The sequence below is a fragment of the Triturus cristatus genome, chromosome 12 (assembly GCF_964204655.1).
Source record: "Triturus cristatus chromosome 12, aTriCri1.1, whole genome shotgun sequence".
Taxonomy (NCBI): Eukaryota; Metazoa; Chordata; class Amphibia; order Caudata; family Salamandridae; genus Triturus; species Triturus cristatus.
The window spans coordinates 838,076,158-838,099,573 of NC_140595.1; the positions used below are offsets into that span (position 1 = coordinate 838,076,158).

The 23,416-nt window shown below is 49.9% G+C and overlaps 1 protein-coding gene across 2 annotated transcripts in view; it reads right to left on the reverse strand.

The window, feature by feature from the left end:
* Positions 1–23,416, reverse strand: part of NFAM1 (NFAT activating protein with ITAM motif 1) — a 150,272-nt gene that overhangs the window by 28,224 nt on the left and 98,632 nt on the right. For both annotated transcript variants that reach the window (XM_085637367.1, XM_085637368.1), the window contains 2 exons: positions 6,966–7,052; positions 4,819–4,905 (listed from right to left, as the gene is read on the reverse strand). In XM_085637367.1, the coding sequence (XP_085493493.1) occupies positions 4,819–4,905; positions 6,966–7,052 (174 nt within the window). The remainder of the gene's footprint in view (positions 1–4,818; positions 4,906–6,965; positions 7,053–23,416) is intronic.

Below are 23,416 nucleotides of genomic sequence, written 5' to 3' on the forward strand. Positions count from 1 at the left end.
TGGTCTTTGAATTATTGCCACTAGTGATCCATGGTTGAACCACTCCTGGATTCACGCTAGACCCCTATGTCAAGTTGAGGACTCCGTCAGGTTGCCCCACCCTTCTTGCTGTCCTGAAGAAGACCCGCATGGTCAAGGCATCAAATTACCTGAGTACCCTAAGACGGGTCGAAACGTCGACACCCCCTCACAAATGAGCCTGGTACACGTCCCTTACCCAACGTGCTAAAATATGAATTGGATTCTGTACTGATAATTGTGACTATATTTATTGATACGTGACCAGGACACCTTGTACGGTGAATTGTAAACCGTTTATTTTGTTACTTATCTCAATTCTTCTATTGCCCTTTGGAAATTCTCTCCTCACACACTCACTTCTCAGCACCCTTACCTTATGCACGTTCCCTCTGGAGCAACCATGCGCCGAATTTTTATACAATCAAAAATTGTTGTAAATAAATAAATATCGCTCAATCAAATGGTGGATGTTGTATCGCTTCATTGTGAAGTGTTAAATTTAGTTTCTTGAGCTATGCTAAATGTAATTTAGCTCCAAATCTAACAAAGAACTAACGAGATGACACACTGCTGATTTGCATTATACAATACAGGGGTATACACCACTGTATTATACGCTGGAGCATTATACACCGCAGCATTATACTGTGCTGCATTATACACCAGAGCATTATAAACTACAGCAGTATACACCACTGCATTATACACTGCAGCATTATACACTGCTGCATTATACACCAGAGCATTATACACTGCTGCATAAAAACCTACACCATTACACACCGCTGCATTATACACCGCTGCATTATACACCGCAGCATTATACACCACAGCATTACACACTGCTGCATTACACACCGCTGCATTACACACCGCAGCATTATACACCACAGCATTATACACTGCTGCATTATACACTACAGCACTAAGTGTTGCGAATATAAATTTCAAAATAATACTGCCACATGCCTTTCTATATGTATGATGTGAGGAAGTGCATGCGGGGCTCACCTTTGTTCCGCCGTGGGGGGACTTTCCCCGTAGAGCCCGTACTTCTCTCGAAACTCAACTCCCAAGAGGGATATATCGGAAAACGAAGGCCCATCTAGGACTACAAGATCCTTTCCCCTGTCCTGTCTCTCCACAGCGAGACTTTGACTCAAACCCGGAAGTGGGCGGATACAAACCTGGTAGTCTTTCTCCCAGCCCAATGAAAGGAGGGAAGACGAGAAGGAGGCGTCTAGGCCTAAAAATGTATCTTCTTAACCTGATTTTATTATAAAAAGGGGTAATAGAATAGAGAGGCATATATGCGATGCAACGCCTTTCCTGATGGTCCAGATGCTGCTCGACCGCTTGATGACTGCAAACTTTTTTCAAATCCACGGGCAATGATAGATGCTTGCACGATTTCTGGTCCTTTGATAAAATTGAGGACTGTAACGTGCTGAGCAGAGGACTTTGAACATTGAGCTTTGGCCTGCTTTATTCGGACAATTTACGACAAATTTGATTATGCAGAGCCAATGAATTAGAGGACCCCAGATAGCCAGATTAGGTAAATATGATGTTCTGTGATTTACTCAAATTGATCTAGAAATTCTAAACTTTGACGAAACAAATTAAAATATAAATTATTATGAGAATATAGATAAACAAATTTTGATTAACAAGAAAATATGAGTTTGTGGTGTTTCATTAAGGGAAATAAGGATTCTGAATCTTAAATGTGTTTTAGCTGCTTCTAAATCACCATCAACCAATCCAACTAATTGGTCCGTCGACCAAGTGGGTGGAGTGCCTTGATGTTTGAGAAAAAGGCGACGAATGCTAATGTATATTTTGTAAAATAATTCTTCTCTCCCTATAGGTTATAAGGCGTTCCCCCCACATGTCCATCGCTTGAATTACTCATCCCTCCTGTGTGTGTAGACTCGTGAATGGTGACGTGTGTGAGTTGGTGTTATGGGCCACACCAATGAATGCATGTATGAATGAGTGTGCGTGACGACGGGTCTGCAACGCAGGGAGGATATCAGTAGATATTGTTCCCCATTTTCCCAGTCTTGCGCTGGATCAGAACAATGAACACATGCCAGCTGATGGAATAGGCAGGAGGTCTATGTTTGTGTGGGGAAACCCAAGCTCATTAATGGTTGTAGTCCCTTTAATACTGTTAAATCTTGACTTGGGGAAGAGGGAACCCCTAATCCGAGCCGGAAGGATAGAGAGGTTCTTCCACTATACTGGAAGAAATGCTGGAGGGATACGTCCTCCCTATCTAATACTGACAATCAAAAAAAGTATCCCACCTTGGTATTTGATGTGTTGGGCACTACTCTCATCGGGGGGTACACCATCCGCTCATGGGGGGAAGGAAGCAATTCCTTTTTGTTAAATAACCCTCACACACTTTGTGTCCAACCTGTGAAGAAACCAGTAATTGACTGTTAGCACATACATCCAATCATGCTGCGCTCATATAGATACAAGATAGGTCCCTTTTATACACCTCCGCCGAGTAAGGAAGGAAAGGAAACAGTAATGAAGGGAAAGAAATCGGATCACAACTACCCTCCCGGCCTCCCTTGACTCTCAAGTTCCAATCCCCCGCGTCACGTACCATCTCTGCTGCAACTCTCCTGAGTTGCGGCGGCTCATTCACGTCCTATTTGGGAGACCACCACTCCTCGTACCACTCGTCTGGACTTCTGTCAAGTTTGGCGTCTTCTCCACTTGGCTCGGGCCAGTAGGTTTCTCTGGTGTCCTCTGGGTCCTTGCATGGTTCGCTGCCAGTCCGCTGCTCTTTGGCGTCTTCCGGCTTACTCGTTTCTCTCCTTCCTCCTTCTCCAACCTGCTTCCTGTTTCCGAGGGTTTCCTTTTCTCCTCCCTCCTGTGACTGTGATTGGCGCTCTCTCTCTGGCTGTCCTCCCGCTCCGCCTGTGTGAAAGATGAAAGATGGATAGTCCTTCTTTAATGTTTTGACAGTGGTTCTTTTGTTCCTCCAGGTCCTGTCAGAGTCGTCGCAAACCCGGATGGGAAGGAAAACATCGAGGTGAGTCGGGGTAGCTAATGTCGGGGTCCCCTAGCAATCCCCAACAGGAATGGATAGTGGTCACTGGAAGAATGGCTATGGCTGTCAGTATGAATTATGAGTGAGCGAAGGACGCTCTGGTCGAATGACGCTCTGGTCAAAGGACGCTCTGGTCGAAGGACGCTCTGGTCGAAGGACGGTCTGGTCGAAGGACGGTCTGGTCGAAGGACGCTCTGGTCGAAGCACGCTCTGATCGAAGGACGCTCTGGTCGAAGGACGCTCTGATCGAAGGACGCTCTGATCGAAGGACGCTCTGATCGAAGGACGTTCTGATCGGAGGACGCTCTGATCGGAGGATGCTCTGTTCAGGTGGTTTGGGTAGATTCAGGGAGAACACAAGAGGGGATGGTCTTTAATTAGTTTAAGACCTGTATTTAAGAGATGTTGCGCAATTGGAATGAATGGGCTTGAGTGACGGTTTTGCAGCGTTTTCATGTCCTTGATCAATTGATGGTGATTGACTGATTTATAGAGGAAGGCTCTACTCCACTCAGGCAATAATCAAAACACTCGACTGAGAAGGATCCAGGGAAACGTACAATGTTGACTGGTGAGTGATTATCCAATAGGGTTAACAACGGGCTGTAGCAGCACAGTTAGGAGCCAAAGGGGGCCAAAAGGGGAAGGGAGGTAAGAGTTTCTAATAGACTGATTCCAAACTGGAAGAGAAGAACCAAAACCAGTCCAAACAGCCCAGCCTGAACACAAGCAGAGATGGACCTGCATTGTTAGCTAGGAACAGGAGAAAGGAGGGAAAGAGGTTACTTTGGCGTCCAAGTGGTAACTTGTTGCAGATACCACAAGGAGGGGCATTCTAAGAGAGATTACACTGTCAAGGATCCTGTACTGACTACACCCGTCATAATCAGCACACTGTGGCTCTATCTGGCCGCGGCCAAAGTAGCAACTGCAGCCGACTGGAAAAAGAAGGATGCTCCCACAATGACACAAATGGCTTGTACATTTGTGGCACGCCCTTACGATGGAAAGGATGGCTGATATCTTCCGAGGTGATTTAAAACATTTCAAATTCCTCTGGGGCCTCATAGTAGCCCATCTCTCCAAGGACCTGCCACTATTAACTTGTCCCGCAAATACGAGGGCACTTCACCTATTCCAATTTTTAGAATGCTGAGCGCGGCCTTCCCCCCCCCCCAGAGAGGGGTTCCCCCATAGATCGTGTCTCCCCCATGAACGCTTCCTGGTGTCCATTATCCACGAAGTTCAAATTACAACACCCGTGTAACACTTTGTTTTTCTTTTACCCGTTAATTCTTTTTTTTCTCCATCACCTTTTCTTTCCATTGATGTGTGCATGGGGATTGAGAGATTTCTGGGGGGGTTTGTAGAGAAAAAATGTATTGTTTAACACTATAGCGTAATAGCTGTCTTGCTAGATGCCTGTACTGCCTTTGAATTGCTTCTGCAGCCGAGAGACACTGTTCAAGGCTTTAGCTGTACGGATGTACAATGATGAGTTGGACTTTGTATTTACAGCCATTACTTGTTCTATGTAAAATTTAATCAAGACAGTTTTTTTGGGGAAAAAAAGAAAGGTGCGGCCTAGTAAAAGATGATAAGAGGGGTTGAATGAATCATCACCTGCATTTACACCAGCCAACAGCTGATCAACGCATGATGGTGCTCAGAACGCCCCATTGTGGTGCCAATGACAACACAAGAGTACGCGATGCCTAAGTTACCATGTCTGATGTTCTCTTCTTTTCCCCGGCTTGTACATCTCGACTCTTTTTCTTTTCCAGCTGTTTGTGCTGTGACGTGGATGGCATCTGAAATGGAACAAAAAACAAGAGAACTCAAAATGAGGGTAGAGGCTAGGACACTTGAGCATCCCTCCCTCACAAGACCTCTGTGACAAACTCAGCACCTTTTTCCACCACAAAATCAAGAGCATCTACGACAACTTTGACGAAGACAACCAACACACTGAACCCTCACCAACCATCCTGACACCCTGAAGCCAGCGATCAACAACTGGACAGCCCTCACCACCGAAGACACACTGAAGACGATGAAGTCAATCCACTCCGGGGCCCCCACGGATCCCTGCCCTCACCACATTTTCAACAGAGCCGCCGACACCATCGAACCCATGCTCTGCCACACCATCAACCACTCGCTGGCAACCGCCTCGTTCTCCGATGACTGGAAACACGCTGAGATCAACCCCCTCCTGAAGAAACCCTCGGCAGACCCCACTGACCTAAAAAACGACAGACCCTCTCAGCGGCGTTCAACACAGTCTCACCGCACCCTAATACGCAGACTCCACGACGCAGGGATCCAAGACAAGGCCCTCGACTGGATCCGCTCCTTCCTCCCCGGCAGAACGCAGCGGGTTAGACTCCCCCCTTTCCTCTCGGACCCTACACTTACCACCTGCGGAGTCCCCCAGGGGTCCTCCCTCAGCCCTACGCTCTTCAACGTCTACATGGCTCCGCTCGCCCCCATCGTAAGAACCTACGGACTCAACATTGTGTCATACGCAGACGACACCCAACTCATCCTCTCCCTATCCAACAAACCCAACACCGCCAGACACAACTTTCGAGAAGGCATGGAAGCCTTCGCCAAATGGATTAAAAACAGCTACCTACAACTAAACACCAACAAAACGGAAGTACTCAACATGGGCCCAAACCCCGACGCCTGGAACGACACCTGGTGGCCCCCGCCTTCGGAAGCCCGCCCACCCCCACGGACCACGCACGCAACCTGGGAATCATCCTGGACTCAGAGCTCAAAATGGGCCGCCAGATCGACTCCGTCTCGTCCTCCTGCTTCCACACCCTCTGCCTCCTACACAGAAAGACCATCACTCACGCCCTGGTCACCAGCAGACTCGACTATGGCAATGTACTCAATGCCGGAATAAACAAAAACCTCACCCGCAAGCTACAGAACATCCAAAACGCTGCCACAAGACTGATCCTCAACCTGCCAAGACACTGCCACATCTCCCACCACCTGCGCACACTCCACTGGCTCCCCATTGAAGCTAGAGTCCCCTTCAAGATGCTAACCCACTCTCACAAGGCCCTCCACGGCACCGGACCAGCATACCTGAACAGCCGACTCAAATTCCACGCACCCCAATGGACCCTACGATCAGCCCAGCTCTCCTATGCTGTGGTCCCCCACACCAGAAAGACCAGATCAGGTGGCCGCTCCTTCTCAACCCTCGCGGGCAGAGCCTGGAATGCCCCTACGCTCCACCTCAGACAGACAACATTGCTCCCCATCTTCACAAGAAACCTCAAAACCTGGCTCTTCGACAGACCCCCTGCTTGATGGACTGGAACCTGCAAAACCCTCCTCCCCACACACCCCAGCACCTTGAAACCCTCACGGGTGAGTAGTCGTACTTAACAAACACCTTTTACCCGTTAAATCTTTTTATTTTCCATCACCTTTTCTTTCCATTGATGTGTGCATGGGGATTGAGAGCTTTCTGGGGGTAAGGAGGTGGGTGGGGTTTGTGGAGAAAAGGTTTATTGTTTGACACTCTAGTGTAATAGCTGTCTTGTTAGATGCCTGTACTGCCTTTGAATTGCTTCTGCAGCTGAGAGACACTGTTCAAGACTTTAGCTGTTCGGTGGTACAATGATGAGATGGACTTTGTATTTACAGCCATTACTTGTTCTATGTAAAATTTAATCAACACAGTTTTTTTGGGGGAAAAAAGAAGGGTGCGGCCTAGTAAAAGATAAGAGGGGTCGATTGAATCGTCACCTGCATTTACATCAACAGCTGATGAACGCATGATGGTGCTCAGAACGCCCCATTGCGGTGCCAATGAATATACAAAAGTACTCAATGCCTAATTTACCATGTCTGATGTTCTCTTCTTTCCCGCGGCTTGTACGCCTGAACTCTTTTTCTTCTCCAGCTGTTTGTGTTTTGACGTGGATGGCATCTGAAATGGAACAAAAAACAAGAGAACTCAAAAAGAGGGTAGAGGCTAGGACACTTGAGCGAGGCCGATTCCTGGTTACTGTAAGCTGACCTCTAAAGATCATGACATTGAAGGGTTTACCGTATCCTCTGAATCATCACTTTCTTGACTGTCCCAAAAAGCTACAGAAGGACAATGGACCTGTCTCATGATGTCACTTACAGACGTGACTATGAAAGTGCATAATGAACCAAAGGGAAGGACTTGGCATTTTTGACCATTTGTATTTGAAGTTAGAATAGATATCTTATATATTCCACATTTGTGATGCTTTAATCAGATGCTGTGAAGGAAATGGTCAGTGGGCTCTGATGCATCTTGCTTGCAAAGATAGCCAGGGTTTCCCATCCCAGTGACCCCCCCTCTCCAAGGGCAGCATGTCTGAGGTACTGCTGAGCTGTACAGTATACGGCTCATTCCCAGGTCCTCCTGCCCAGGTGACTGATGTGTCCCCTCAGACAAAATGGTGACCAGCCCATTTCCCAAGTGACAGATAACTCCCTAGCCCCACCCACTCCACAGCCCCTAGGCCAATTAGGTTTAGGCAGTTCATGGACTGCACCACTATGCCCAAAAAGCATGGGGGGGGGAGGTTTGGCTTCCTTGTCGCCTGCCCTCAAACCTCAATTGTGGGGGATACAATATTCTCATTAAATACTTAATGTCTCTACCTGATAATCAATGTTGCGGGACGCTGTTTACAAGTACTATATACAGCTTCAATAACCATTCGTATAGACCAGCTAGGTGCCAACACATCCGCTAACCCCAGCGACTGCAGGCAGTAACTAGTTCCACTCCATAAACAACCACAAGTACCCGGAATAGTCAGGTAAACCAAGAAATGAAAAATATTCACCTAATACGGTTGCAAATAGCATTTTGGTCCTAGAAGCTCGTCCTCTCTCTCATGCAGTCACAAGACATCTTGATAATTCTCGATCACTATGGCTGGGGCGCCCACTCCCTCCCTAGCAGTATCACAGAAGTGTCCCACACTGTAGACAATCAGCAGTGAGGCAGCAAGGACTCTGAGCCGGTGTTAGGTTCATCCCTCCTCCGTCCTCACAGTCACACGCTGGGAAACTAGCTTGTGCCTAGCTGAAGGTTGAATCTTGGGTACAGCGCGACCCATGTCGAGAGTGCGGAGGCCTCACATACAATGTCTCCACCACCAAGTTCATATCCTTATTGGTGGTAACCAACAGCATGCCACCAACTCACAAGTTACTAACTACACACGTTATAATCAGCATACTGTCCATGGGGGGGAGGGCCATAGAGGGGCCAGTACACGCAGCTAGTAGTGGACATCTGGGAGAGGGGCCCGATGCTCTCAAGCGCATTTACCCAAACCCCGTAGAGTTTGTATGGGATCTGCTTCACATGAGTACCCCCACTTTTTCCTGGTGTTTCACTGTTTTTCGACCTTAGTCTGGCTGTGGCCCTGCTAATCAAGACCCCAGCCTAGCTGCTTCTTCTCTAAAATGGTTTCCATGTACATTAGGTACATATCTAATTGGATTCTGGAGTGCCTTATACGCCCCTAGTATATGGTATACTATGTACCTAGGGCATAGGTACCTCAGAGGCCTGCCAGGGGCTGAAGCATGTATTATGCCACCCCTGGGAAGCACTCCAAAATGGCACCACAGGTCTGCTACTGCAGCCTGGGTAAGGGTGTGCTTGCACCCCTTACAGTGGTATGGGCTACCTATTTCACTACCATTGCACATACATATAAAACCTATAAGTCACTCCTATGGCAGGCCTTAACAATCCTGAAGGCAGAGTGCTTGGTTTTTATGTGAGAGGGTGTCCCTGCATGAGCAGAGCCCCTCTGCAGCGTTCGGAGTATCTCCTCTGATGCTGTTTGTGGTGCAGCCTGACCAAATACTCATAAGTGCATTATAACCTCACAGTAAATGCTAACTTTAGGATGGCTGCACGGAAACAAGTCGTGCTTCGTGTCAAACGCTTTGTTCTGGCAGCGGCGGTAGCATTCCACCCTCTAGAGGGAGAGACATGTTCACACTGGTCTAACCCGGTAGGACTTTCTTGTGCCCGGGCATCACAAAATGGATGCCTCTGCCACAGACACGGGTCTGGCCTCCTGCAGGGGAGGCCTGGACAATATATTTCCTGTCCCAGGGAGGTGTAACCACCTCCCCAGACAGGCAGATGTGTATTGGGGCTGGGCGAAAGCACTCTCTGGTGCTTTGAAGTCCTGCACAGGGGGCACACTTGGTGTCCCTGTGCATAGTCCAGTTCAAACCGGTTGCAGGGGCTACCTGCCCCTGCTCTGGTGCGAAAATGGACAAAGGAAATGGATGTAACCACCCCTCTTTTCAAACCCTCCTATAGGTGGGTTCCTAGAGTATGTCCAACCCCCAAACTTTGTATAAGTATGGGAACCAGTCCTTGCGACTTTAGATTACCCTGGACGAAACTCTGCAACATATATCCTGGACCTTCGATGTTCTACTTTGACTAGAAGACTGAAGAAATCTCCCTTGGGGTCACGAAGTGACTCCCCTGCTTGGCAGGCACCAAAGAAGCAACTGTCCGGTCTGCAATTTCGAAGCTAACATTGGACGCCGAAGTCTCTGCATCACCAGAGGTGGATTTCCTGACTTCTGCGAGGCGACCCTGAGTCCACAGCAAAGCTGAGGCCCGTGGCTATTGTGGGTGACGAGGAACCGTGACCCCTGGGCATCGCGTACTATTGCTGGTACATCGACTTCCTGTTCATCCTTGAAGTTCTGCTTTGGGCTTCGAGTAGCCCCAGCCTTGAGCACAGACTGCACCAAAGATCTCTGGCCTCCACTCCACGAGTGACCCGTGGGCCAGGTTCCAGTGCGACCGCTAGAGGCTCCTTCGCGATCGCTAGCCCGTTGGCTAGTGGGTCTCCACGAAGGCAACTCCTCTTCTGCTTGGGCTTTCCTGGTTGCTCCAGACGTGCCCTGACTTACCCTTGCTGGGTGAGCCCCTCAGACCTTGCTGGTCTGCACCGAGGTCCTTCTTCTCTTTCCACGAGACTTGCCGTTGCCAAGGCTTGTTGGGTCCAATCTGGTCACCGACACCGCAGCACTCGACAGACTTTGTGGGACAGCTCGAATCCAGCTCGTGGACTTCGTTGATGCCTCCTGGACCTCGTGGCTGACGAGTCAAGACACCCGTCAACTCACCTGAAGCACCCGACATCTGTGGGCATTGGTCCATCCTGCCCTCGGTCACTGGCTAGTGACCCAGATTCTGTCCCCTCTACTTTCAGGTTCCTTTCATCCCAGATCCAGGCTTGGATCTCTACGGATACTTCTCCTCTTCACGGCAGCAGCAGTTCTTCGCCAGCTTCCATTGTAATAGACGACGTGACCCGACACCAAAATACACCTATGCAGCTGGCTTCCCTTGGTGAGGTAACTCGAGTACTCCGGTGCTCCCGTGGGTGCTAGCCCTAGAACTTCTTAAGTCCAAAAGGGTTTGGTCCTGACTCGATTCTAAGTGTCCCTAATCTTTAAATTTCCAACCGCGACATTGCCCATAGAAGCTAACAGGAACCCGCGTTTGTGTTTACACACTGCACACAGTCCCCGTGGGTCCCCTGTGTCACTTCCTTGGGGTCTCAGCGATTCAACAGGCTCTAGGCCATGTGTCTAGTCCAGTCGTGGTTCTTATACCATATGGTTTGGTACACCCCTAGGGCCCAAACGTGTATTTGTGTTATTACTGTTGATTGCTAACTTGTAACTTAAGTACCTCGAACTCCAGCCTCATAAAGAGACTAGAGGGTTGTGTTTTATCTTAAATACATATATTTTAAATATATACCTGGTGTGGTTGTCCTTTCATTTGGTCATTCAAGAGATTATAGACTGGTAAAACAAGCTGCTTTACATTCCTTCAAGACTTAGCCTGAAGGCTGCTCTCCATAGCTACCACTAGGATAGCTTTCAATAAAGGTTGTCTTTGACCATTCACCATAAGGGGTTGTTTGGACTGAGACAAGGTGCCCACTATAACTAGTGGACAGCATATATCAGGCCAACTTCTCATATTGGTGTGCAGCGTGTGGGTATCCAGCTTGCTATTGTTTTACCAGATAATCTCAATTGAATTGATCAACTGAAAACCACTAAAGGTATCTTAGGTACATATAATATCAAGTTTAGCTACAATACGTTCTACTGAACTTAGAGTTGTGCGTTAAGGGATAGCACACCCTTTCTACAACTCAAGAGAGTTTAGTAGGCCAGTGTAGGTAGTGCAATACACCACACCACATTAGTAATGTCTAATCAGCCAGGAACCAGTGGGTCCCTGCCAGAAGCCAGTGGGATTCTCCACAATAAATATGAGGATCTCTCCTTTGCTCAGCTTAGGGCCTTATGTTCCATTAGGAAGATGAAGACAGGCAAAAGCCCAACCACCCAGCATCTCATAAAGATATGTAAGCTAGATGATATCTCAGGGCCTAGAGGGCCCGATGGGGTAGGCAGTGTGGGTGGGGCAGCAGGTGAGGGTGGGCCTAGGGGTAGCAATTCTCCTGACCCTACCTCTAATGCTGACCAGACTGATGACAATGACCAGAATCTGGTGAACCCAGCTCTCCTGGATGAGGATGAGGAGGATGACAACAATGCTCCTTCCTTTATTCCTCCAGGTAGAGTTGAAAGTAGGGCTAGAAGGGATAGATCTCTGTCAAGGGGATCTGTCCAGTCTAACTCCTCTATAGGGACCTCTGTCTCTTCTCACAGAGGAAGGGAAACCTCCCAGGAGAGGAGAGAGAAACTGCTGAAGTATGAGCAAGACAAGTTCAACCTCAGAAAGCAGCAGATGGCCTTAGATAGGGAAGCCCTAGAGCTCTACAGAGCTAGTAAAAAGGAGGGACTAGAGTCCCCTGGTGGCAGCAATTTCCCTAGAGATAGGGAGAGGTCTTATGACCATAGAAACCTAAGTAAGATTGTTCCTCCCTACCAGATTGGGGTTGACATCCACAAACGGATAACTGCCTTGGAGAGGGCCTGTAAAGTACAGAAAGTCCCTCAAGGTCAGTGGGCAGCAATCTTATGGCTCTCCTTTGCAGACAAAGGTAGAGATAAGCTCCTCACTGTAAGAGAAGAGGATGCTCACCTCCGGGCGGTGTACTCCCCGGTGACTGACAGGGATGAGGATGACTCTCGCCTCCTACTGAGAGATATTGCTCTGCCCGGCCTGTCCGTTGAGGACCGGGAGCGGCTGGACGCCCCCTTGTCGTCGGATGAAATAGCGACCGCGATCCGTTCCCTTCGCTCGGGCAAGGCTATGGGTCCTAACGGTCTGCCCATTGAACTATACAAATTGCGTCCTGATAAGCTTGCGCCCTTCCTCAGCCGCATGTTCCGCGACTCTCTTGCGGCGGGTTCCCTTCCGGCCGACCAGCGCTTGGCCACTATAGTCGTTATCCCCAAGGAGGGCAAGCCGCGAGACCGCTGTACTTCTTACCGGCCTATTTCACTGCTCAATGCGGAGCCTAAAATCCTGGTGAAAGTCCTGGCCAATCGATTGTTGAGTGTCGTGTGCGACCTTATTCATCCGGACCAATGCGGCTTTATCCCGCACCGCAACACCGCTCTTAACTTGCGGCGTCTTCACGGTGCCCTTGCCAGGGCGGAGTTCCTCTCCGAACCGGCCGTGCTGGTTTCTTTGGATGCCACGATGGCCTTCGACACTATTGAGTGGCCATTCCTCTGGGCCGTCTTGGATAAATTCGGCTTTGGAGAGGGATTTATTGGCTGGGTGAGGCTCCTTTACACGGGACCCATGGCTCAAGTGGTGGTGAATGGGCGGGTCTCTCGGCCCTTTGCCCTCGGCAGGGGCACGAGGCAGGGGTGCCCGTTGTCCCCGTTGCTTTTTGCTCTCGCCCTGGAGCCACTCGCTGCCTGGCTCCGTTGGGAGCCCTCGCTTAGAGGGATCCGGTGGGGCCCGGGCTTCGAAGATCGGGTCTCGCTGTATGCGGACGACATTCTCCTGTATCTTACCTCACCGCGGCAGTCACTCAACGTCCTCTTTGACGTTCTGACCTCCTTTGGGAACAATTCGGGTCTCACGATCAATTGGTCTAAATCCTGCGTTTATCCCATCTCTGGTGGTCCTCCTCTCCTGCCGCCTCGGCTCCCGATTCAAATATCTCTGAGCGGCTTTAAGTACCTGGGGATATACGTTTCGCTGGACCCGGTGGCTCGCTATGAGCAGAATCTCCTGCGTCCACTTCGGCGACTGCGGGAGGACACGGCCCGGTGGTGCAGGCTCCCCCTGTCCCCGCTGGGTCGGGCCGCGCTGTTTAAAATGATGTCCCTTCCCAGGTTCCTCTATGCACTCCAGAACTCCTTCGACGTTATCCCAGTGGCCTACTTTCGGGAGGTGGAGAGCCTGCAGAGGAGACTGGTGTGGGACGGGCGGGCGCGTATTGCTCTTGCCAAGCTCACTCTTCCCTGGTATGACGGGGGCATCGCGCTTCCTGACATTCGCAGGTACTATTGGGCCTCGCAGCTATCTGCCATTAACCACGCCACGTATGCGCCCGGCTTGAATCCGGCGTATGAGATGGACAAGTTCCTGCTTCCCGGCGGGAACTACAACAGGGCACTTTATTCCCGCCTGGCTGGCCGGACCCTTACGGGTCCTACTAAGATTGCGGTGCGGACCTGGAGGGCTGCCACTGCGGCCATGGGCTGGAGTGAGCGATTAACATGTGCTACTCCCTTGTTTGCCTCCGACCGCCTGGGCAGCTTGTGGACCACGAAGGGGTTTGACCAGTGGGACACGATTGGTATCAGCAAAGTGGGAGACCTGTGGCATAAGGGCGCGGTAAAGACTTTCGCGGTGCTCCAGGCCGAATACGAGCTGACCGACAGGGAGTTCTTCCGCTACGCCCAGGTTCGACACGCCCTGCTCTCGGTCTTCGGGGAGGGGACCAAGATCCCTGTTTCCTCGCCCCTCGAGGACCGTATACTTGACGGACATGTCCCTGATAGTACTATTTCTTTAATTTATAAAAAATTAATTAATCACCGGGCGGACCTTTTTGTGCGCCTTCGGGAGGCTTGGACTGGGGATGGGGTGGAATTGGACGACGAAGATTGGCAGTCTGCACTGTCGTCCCCCAAGGAGGTTGCCATTCCGGCTCGTCTCCGGTTGGTACAGCTCAAGATTCTCCACCGGGTGTATGTGACGGGTCCGCGCTTGGTCTCGATGGGATTTTCCGGCGACGGGCTCTGTAAGCGAGGGTGTGGGCTCAGCGCCACCTTTCTTCATATCCTTTGGGAGTGCCGCGAGGTGGCGGACTACTGGCGCCGGGTCCACACGGTTATGGGACAGGTCACTGGGGTTGTGCTGCTGCCGGAGGTGCGTCGCTGTGTCCTGAATGTGTGGGAGCCCAATGACTACAGCGCGGCTCAGACTCGGTGGGCGGCCCTAGGGAACATGATTGCCAAGAGGGACATAGCGCAACTTTGGGGCGCTCAACGGCCGCCCACCGTGTCAGTATGGAAGGAGAATATGGACTGGTGTATGTTTAGGGAGAAGACTGTGTATGTGGCCCGTGGCAAGCCGGGGGCATGGGGTAGAATTTGGGGGCAGTGGAACGCGTATCGCGGAGGCATCTGTACGCCCCCCCTGGTAGACACTGATATCGCCATGTCCCCCTGACCCTTGATGGCTCCTGGCGCCTTTTGGAACAACTACATATGGACGTTCATCTCCCTTGACCCCCTCCCCCCCCCCTCCGTCCCCGGCCTCCCGGTACTCCTCTTTTTAGCGGTTTGCTCAATTGTCCTGACTGGAGTTTCCCGGGGGGAGCCTGACCCGCACTGGTTTCCCTCATAACTCGCCTTTTGTTTTTTATTGTTTGTCTTTTTGTTTTTGTGATTGTTGGACTTACGCTTCCTGTTCCTCGAGAACTATCTGGAGCCACTGCGGGGCAGTGCCCTGGGAACTGATTGTAGCCTTGATATGTGTATATTTCCTTCTGTACCTAGCGGCCGGCCCGGGTGGTTGTAGGCCCGTACTTGTAACCGAATTATTGCTCAATAAAAACTTTTCCAAAAAAAAAAAAAAAAAAAAAAAAAAAGAGAAGAGGATGCTGATGATTACCAGGTCTTGAAAAGTACACTAATAGATGGGTTTGGCCTAACCACTGAACAATACAGGTTAAGGTTCAGAGATACCCAAAAAGCACAAAATCAAGACTGGGTTGACTTTGTTGACTGTGCTGCTAAGGCTCTGGAAGGTTGGTTACTGGGCAGTAAAGTGTGTGACTTCATAGGATTGTACAATCTGATAATGAGGGAGCAGATTCTTAATAACTTTCAAAATCAGGTGTTGCACCAGTACCTGGTAGACTCTGATCTGACCTCTCCCCAAGAATTGGGAAAGAAGGCAGACAAATGGGTCAGAACCAGGGTGAGGCAGAAGATACAGGACCAAGGTGGTGACCCTAAGAAGCAAGATTCCAATAACTCTGATAAGGGTGGGGACAAGGGTAAAGACCAGAAGTCTTCACAAGGGCCCCAAAAATCTTCTTCGGTGGGGATTCACAGGCTAACAAAGGGAAAGGCCAAAAGAAGCCCTGGTGCAAAATCTGTAAACAGAAAACTCACTGGACTAGTGACTGCACCAAGTCCAAAGAGAATACTCCAGCCCCCACCAATACCCCTAAGGCACCTGCTCCCCCTAGTGCAGTAACAATTGGTGGTGGGAATACACAGAATAAGCGTGTAGTAGGGTTGACCCTGGGTTCTGAGATGGACTCTGGCCTAGTCAGAGTACCAACTCAGGCTGTGCTTGTCTGTGATGGGGGCATGGATATGTCCATCTGTGTGAGTCCCAGTAATCTGGGCAAATACAGACAGCAGCCTTTGATAAATGGAGTAGAAGCTTGGGCATTCAGGGCCACAGGAGCAAGTGTCAGAATGGTGACAACAGATCTTGTGGATCCTGGGCAGATTATACTTGGTGAAATGTACCAAGTGACCAATGCTAGCAATGTCAGAACAAACCATTCTCTGGCAGTTGTTAACTTCTCCTGGGGAGGGGTAACTGGCCTTAAGAAGGTTGTGGTAAGTACAGATCTACCAGTACAGTGCTTGCTTGGCAATGATCTAGAGACTTCAGCTTAGGCTGAAGTGGAGCTCAGGACACATGCAGTAATGTTAGGGATCCCTGCTCATGTCTTTGCTGTGACTAGGTCACAGGCCAAAATGTCTAAAGCTGAACAGGCCCTGGATTCTTGAATAATGGACCAGATGCCTCACAAGAGGAGGAGCAGTAGGGTTAAGGCAGAGCCTTCCCACCTGACTCAGAATGCTGATTAGTCTCCTCAGGGAGATGATCTTCAGTCTGAAGAAGGAACTGTCCCAGAGGAGCTTGAACCTGACCAGGTTGAGTTCTTGGGGACAGAGGGCCCTTCCAGGTCTGATCTGAGCCAGGAGCAGAAAACCTGCCCCTCTCTTGAATTCCTCTGAAAGCAAGCTGCTGATGAGGCTGCTGGGAATGCTAGTGGCACCCATAAAGTTTATTGGGATGATGGACTCCTATATGCAGAGAGTAGAGACCCCAACCCTGGTGCATCCAGGAGGTTGGTTATACCTCTGAAGTTTAGGGGTTTCCTATTAACAATAGCCTATGACAGCGTTTCCCAAACTGTGGTCCGCGGACCCCCAGGGGTCCGTGACACATTCCCAGGGGGTCCGCGAACTGGAGTGCCTTCGAGTCAGCTATTTTTAAATATTACGAAGCATTTAAGCATACAAGCACTGTGAATGACAGCGCAGGGGCGGCGGGACCAAAAAAAATCGGGCCAATCACCATTTCAGCTTAGGCCGGGGATGCTGAAGGGTGACTGGCTTATTTTTTCATAGACGCGCACGCTCCCACGGCAGTGCGTCTTCCCTCGCGTCTGCAGCCAGCCCAGGAGCATTTTGCCGCCCAATGCCCTGTCTCCGCTTCGCCTCGCTAAATACCTGCATTCCGGCACCTCGGACCACTACTAGAGCACGTGAGTGTTTATTTCTTTATCATTAATTTTAAAAATGTTACATTTACACCTGTTGGACAAGGCCAGGGGAATTAGGTCGCCGTGTGTAGGCTGGGTGTACCAGTCGCGCAACATCCATTGTACTCCCGTTGTGTGTGTCGGCCCTCAGCCCGGAATGAGACTTCACCCGAGCACTTCAGAGGTATTTAAAAGCCCATTTGCACGTTATTGTGGCCTTACTGTTTCACCTCTTCTAAGAGCCCCGCAGCTGCGCGGGGCTCTTAGAAGGGGTGAAACAGTAAGGCATCAATAACGTGCAAATGGGCTTTTAAATACCTCTGAAGTGCTCGGGTGAAGTCTCATTCCGGGCTGAGGGCCGACACACACAACAGGAGTACAATGGGTGTTGCGCGACATTTATGTGAGGCCTGGTAATTGCCGGCGGAAAGAAACGCTGCAGCAGGTGCTTCTAATCTAAAAAGCATAAAAAACTTTCAAACACGGACCCAGGAAGCCAGTGGCCGGTGGGCTTTAGGGCGGTGCGACCGGTGCCACCACACCGGCCGCTGGCTTCCTGGGTCCGTGTTTGAAAGTTTATTATGCTTTTTAGATTAGAAGCACCTGCTGCAGCGTTTCTTTCCGCCGGCAATTACCAGGCCTCACATAAATGTCAAGATAACTCCTGTGATTAATTATCTTCCTGGAGAGAGATCAGCATTTTGTGTAGTTGAGGTTTTGACTTCTGTGAAGTTAGTGCAGAGGGTTAATATGCCTTCTGCAAAGAACGTGTACCAAGTGATTACAGAGTGCGTATGTACAGATCAGCAGGTTACTGCTTTCAAAAGAAACCTCCTTTTGTTACTTGCAATTTATAACTTAAATTCCTAATATAGAATAGTGAGCTATTGACTTTCATCCCAGAACTGCATACACACTGCAAAGAATACATTATTAGAAAATTGATTAATGTTGCAAAAAGGATTAATTTGGCAGAAATCGATTCTTATTATTAAAGAGAACTCCCAACTATGCAGTTTCTTTTTCGACTCTGTGTTTGGGCTTCTCCACACCAAGTACTCTTAAACTATACTGCCTACCAGTATGGATGACATGTGACTCCTACACTTTTAGTCTTTTGGCTTATGTAACATTTCCTATACACTGATTTACACACGTATGATTGATTGTCTCTGTGTAATGTGTGTGTGATGCAAAGTGCTCGAACACCCTGCACTGGTATGAGTGGCGCTATATAACTAATTCAATGCATCTGAGAGAGTGTGGTTATGGAGACTTCGTCACTGTTAAAGGGTGCTAGTGAGAGACTCCCTGGTGGAGGTGGTCATTGGGGGGGCGCCAACAAACATTGTCGCACAGGGCGCCACCAGCACTAAAGCCGGCCTGTTTTAATCTTTTGACATTTAAATTGTAAAAATTGCTTGGGGGTCCCCGGACTCCAGTAGTGATTCAGTGGGGGTCCTCAGGAGTCAAGAGTTTGGGAATCACTGGCCTATGACATTCCCCTAGCAGGACACCTGGGCCAGAACAAGACTTGGGACAGAATTGTCCCCCACTTTCACTGGCCCCACATGTCTGAAGACACAAAGGAGTTTTGTCGCTCCTGTGTAGCCTGCCAAGCCAGTGGCAAAGCAGGTGGCACTACAAAGGCCCCCTTGATGCCACTACCTGTGGTGGGGGTGCCCTTTGAAAGGGTAGGGATTGACATTGTTGGTCCCATGGATCCCCAAACAGCATCTGGGCACAGATTTATACTGGTGGTGGTGGAGCATGCCGCCAGGTACCCAGAGGCAATTCCCCTAAGGACCACTACAGCACCTGTGGTGGCAAGAGCTCGCTTGAGTGTGTTCTCCAGAGTAGGCTTTCCTAAGGAGGTAGTATCTGACAGGGGTGCAAACTTCATGTTTAGTTACTTGACTGCTATGTGGAAGGAGTGTGGAGTGAACTACAAGTTCACCACACCCTATCACCCACTATGCAATGGTTTAGTTGAGAGATTCAACAAAATCTTAAAGGGCATGATTAAAGGACTCCCAGAGAAGCTTAGGCGAGAATGGGACCTACTCTTGCCCTGCCTTTTATTTGCATACAGGGGGGTGCCTCAAAAGGGGGTTGGCTACAGCCCTTTTGAACTTTTGTTTGGTCACCCTGTCAGGGGTCCATTGTGTTTGGTGAAGGAAGGATGGAAGTTACCTTTCAAGCCCCCAAAGCAAGACATAGTGGACTATGTACTTGGTCTCCGCTCCAGGATGGCTGAGTACATGAAAAAGGCAAACAAAAACCTTGAGGCTAGCCAGGAACTGCAAAAAGCCTGGCATGAACAAAAGGCTGTACTGACTGTTTACCAGCCAGGACAGAAAGTGTGGGTGTTGGAGCCTGTGGCCCCAGCAGCCCTCCAGGACAAATGGAGTGGCCCCCATATAATTGTTGAGCAGAAATGGGGGGTTACCTACTTGGTAGACCTTGGAACCCCTAGGAGTCCCCATAGGGTACTTCATGTCAACAGACTAAAACCATATGTTGACAGGGCAGACATGGGCTTGCTCATGGCTACTGATCAAGGACAGGAGGAAGAGAGTGACCCACTCCCTGACCTGCTTTCTCAGAACCCTGATGATGGGTCAGTTGATGGTGTAGCCTTGGCAGGCAGCCTCACTGCCCAGCAGCAAACTGACTGCAGAAACCTTCTCAGCCAGTTTAGACATATGTTTTCTCTGACTCCAAGTCAGACCACCTGGTGCACTCATGAAGTGGACACTGGGGACAGTCTACCTGTGAAGAATTAGCTCTACAGGCAACCGGACCATGTCAGGGACTGTATAAGGACAGAAGTCCAAAAGATGTTGGATTTTGGTGTGATTGAACCCTCAGCTAGTCCAGTAGTCCTGGTACCTAAACCTCACCTCACACCACAGATGGCAAGAAAGAAATGAGGTTTTGTGTAGACTACAGGGGTCTCAATGCAGTCACTAGGACTGATGCCCATCCCATCCCCAGGGCAGATGAGCTAATAGATACTTTGGCCTCAGTCAAGTTTCTAAGCACATTTGACCTGACAGCTGGCTACTGGCAAATCAGACTAGCTGATGAGGCAAAGCCAAAGACAGCATTTTCTACCCCTAGTGGGCACTATCAATTTGTGGTAATGCCCTTTGGTTTGAAGAATGCACCTGCCACTTTCCAAAGGTTGGTGAATCAAGTCCTTACAGGCCTGGAAGACTTTAGTGCAGCATATCTAGATGATATTGCTGTCTTTAGCGCCACCTGGGAGGATCACCTGGTCCACCTGAGGAATGTTTTGGAGGCCCTGCAGAGGGCAGGCCTCACTATCAAGGCTACTAAGTGCCAGAAAGGGCAGAGTCAGGTTGTGTACCTGGGCCACCTTGTAGGTGGAGGCCAGGTTCAACCACTACAGAGCAAAATCCAGACCACAATGGACTGGGTTGCTCCCACTACCCAGACTCAGGTGAGAGCCTTCTTAGTCCTTACTGGGTACTATAGGAGATTTGTCAAGGGGTATGGATCAATAGTGACACTTCTGAATGACTTAACTTCTAAAAAGATGCCCAAAAAGGTTCAGTGGACAGCTAGCTGTCAAAAGGCATTTGATGACCTGAAGCAGGCCATGTGCACTGCTCCCATTCTGGGTAGGGGCTGTACTGTCACAATTGAATGATGAAGGTCAGGATCAGCCAGTAGCTTTCATAAGCAGAAGGCTGACCCCTAGAGAGAAACGTTGGTCAGCCATTGAGAGGGAGGCCTTTGCTGTGGTTTGGGCTCTCAAGTTGAGGCCATACTTGTTTGGTACTCACTTCCTTGTTCAGACAGACCATAAGCCCCTCTTATGGCTAAAACAAATGAAGGGTGAAAACCCCAAACTGCTTAGGTGGTCCATTTCCCTACTGGGGATGGACTTTACAGTGGAACATAGACCTGGGAGTAACCATGCCAATGCAGATGGACTCTAGGTATTTCCACTCAGAACATGAAGACTCAACTGGTCAAGGTTAGTTTAATGTCCCTGCGTTTGGGGGGGGGGGTGTAGGAGAGTAGGATCTGCTTCACATGGGTACCCCCACTTTTTGCTGGTGTTTCACATTTTTTCGACATTAGTCTGGCTGTGGCCCTGCTAATCAGGACCACAGCCTAGCTGCTTCCTCTCTAAAATGGTTTCCATGTACATTAGGTCCATATCTAATTGGATTCTGTAGTGCCTTATAAGCCCCTAGTATATGGTATACTATATACCTAGGGCATAGGTACCTCAGAGGCCTACCAGGGGCTGAAGCATGTATTATGCCACCCCTGGGAAGCACTCCAAAATGGCACCACAGGCCTGCTACTGAAGCCTGGGTAAGGGTGTGCTTGCACCCCTTACAGTGGTATGGGCTACCTATATCACTACCATTGCACACACATATAAAATCTATAAGTCACTCCTATGGCAGGCCTTAACAATCCTGAAGGCAGAGTGCTTGGTTTTTATGTGAGAGGGTGCCCCTGCATGAGCAGAGCCCCTCTGCAGCGTTCGGAGTATCTCCTCTGATGCTGTTTGTGGTGCAGCCTGACCATATACTCTTAATTGCATTATAACCTCGCGGTAAATGCTAACTTTGGGATGGCTGCACGAAAACATGTCGTGTTTGGTGTCAAACGCTTTGGAATACTACTCCCCACCAGTTCTGGTGGCGAGGGTAGCATTCCACCCTTCTAGAGTTAGAGACATGTTCACACATTGGCTAACCCAGTAGGACTTTCTAGAGCCCTGGCATCACAAAATGGATGCCTCTGCCACAGTCACGGGTCTGGCCTCCTGCTGCTGACCGAAACTCCGGCAGGGGAGGCCTGGACAATATGTTTCCTGTCCCAGGGAGGTGTAACCACTTCCCCAGACAGGCAGATGTGTATTGGGGCTGGGCCGGAGCACTCTCTGGTGCTTTGAAGTCCTGCAGTGGGGGCACACTTGGTGTCCCTGTGCATAGTCCAGTTCAAACCGGATGCAGGGGCTACCTGCCCCTGCTCTGGCGTGAAAATGGACAAAGGAAATTGGTGTAACCACCCATCTTTCCAAACCCTCCCATAGGTGGGTCCCTAGAGTATGTCCAACCTCCAAACTTTGTATAAGTAAGGGAACCCAGTCCTTGCGACTTTAGATTACCCTGGACGAAACTCTGCAACATATATCCTGGACCTTCGACGTTCTACTTTGACTAGAAGACTGAAGAAATCTCCCTTGGGGTCAAGGAGTGACTTCCCTGCTTGGCAGGCACCAAAGAAGCAACTGACTGGTCTGCAATTCGAAGCTCCAGTTGGACGCCGAAGTCTCTGCATCACCAGAAGTGGATTTCCTGACTTCCCGTAGGCTACCCTGAGTTCACGGCAAAGCTGAGGCCCGTGGCTACTGTGGGTGACGAGGAACTCTGACCCCTAGGCACCACGTACTATTGCTGGTACATCGACTTCCTGTTCATCCTTGAAGTTCTGCTTTGGGCTCCGAGTAGCCCCAGTCTTGAGCACAGACTGCACTGAAGATCTCTGGCCTCCACTCCATGAGTGACCCGTGTGCCAGGTTCCAGTGCGACCGCTCGAGGCACCTTCGCGATCGCTAGCCTGTTGGCTAGTGGGTCCCCACGAAGGCAACTCCTCTTCTGCTTGGGCTTTCCTGGTTGCTCCAGATGTGCCCTGACTTACCCTCGCTGGGTGAGTCCCTCAGACCTTGCTGGTCTGCACCGACGTCCTTTTTCTCTTTCCACGAGACTTGCCGTTGCCAAGGCTTGTTGGCTCCAATCTGGTCGCCGACACTGCAGCACTCGACAGACTTCGTGGGACAGCTCGAATCTGGCTCGTAGAGTTCGTTGACAAGTCCTGGACCTCCTGACTGAAGAGTCAAGACACTCATCAACTCACCTGAAGCACCCGACATCCGTGGGCATTGATCCATCCTGCCCTCGGCCACTTACTAGTGACACAGACTCTGTCCCCTCTGCTTTTCAGGTTCCTTCCATCCTAGATCCATGCTTGGATCTCTTCGGACACTTCTCCTCTTCACGGCAGCAGCAGTTCTTTGCAAGCTTCCATTGTAATCGACGACGCGACCCGACACCAAAAGACACCTATGCACCCGGCTTCCCTGGGTGAGGTAACTCCAGTACTCCGGTGCTCCCGTGGGTGCTAGCCCTAGAACTTCTTAAGTCCAAAAGGGTTTGGTCCTGACTCGATTCTAAGTGTCCCTAATCTTTAAATTTCCAACTGCGACATTGCCCATAGAAGCTAACAGGAACCCGCGGTTGTG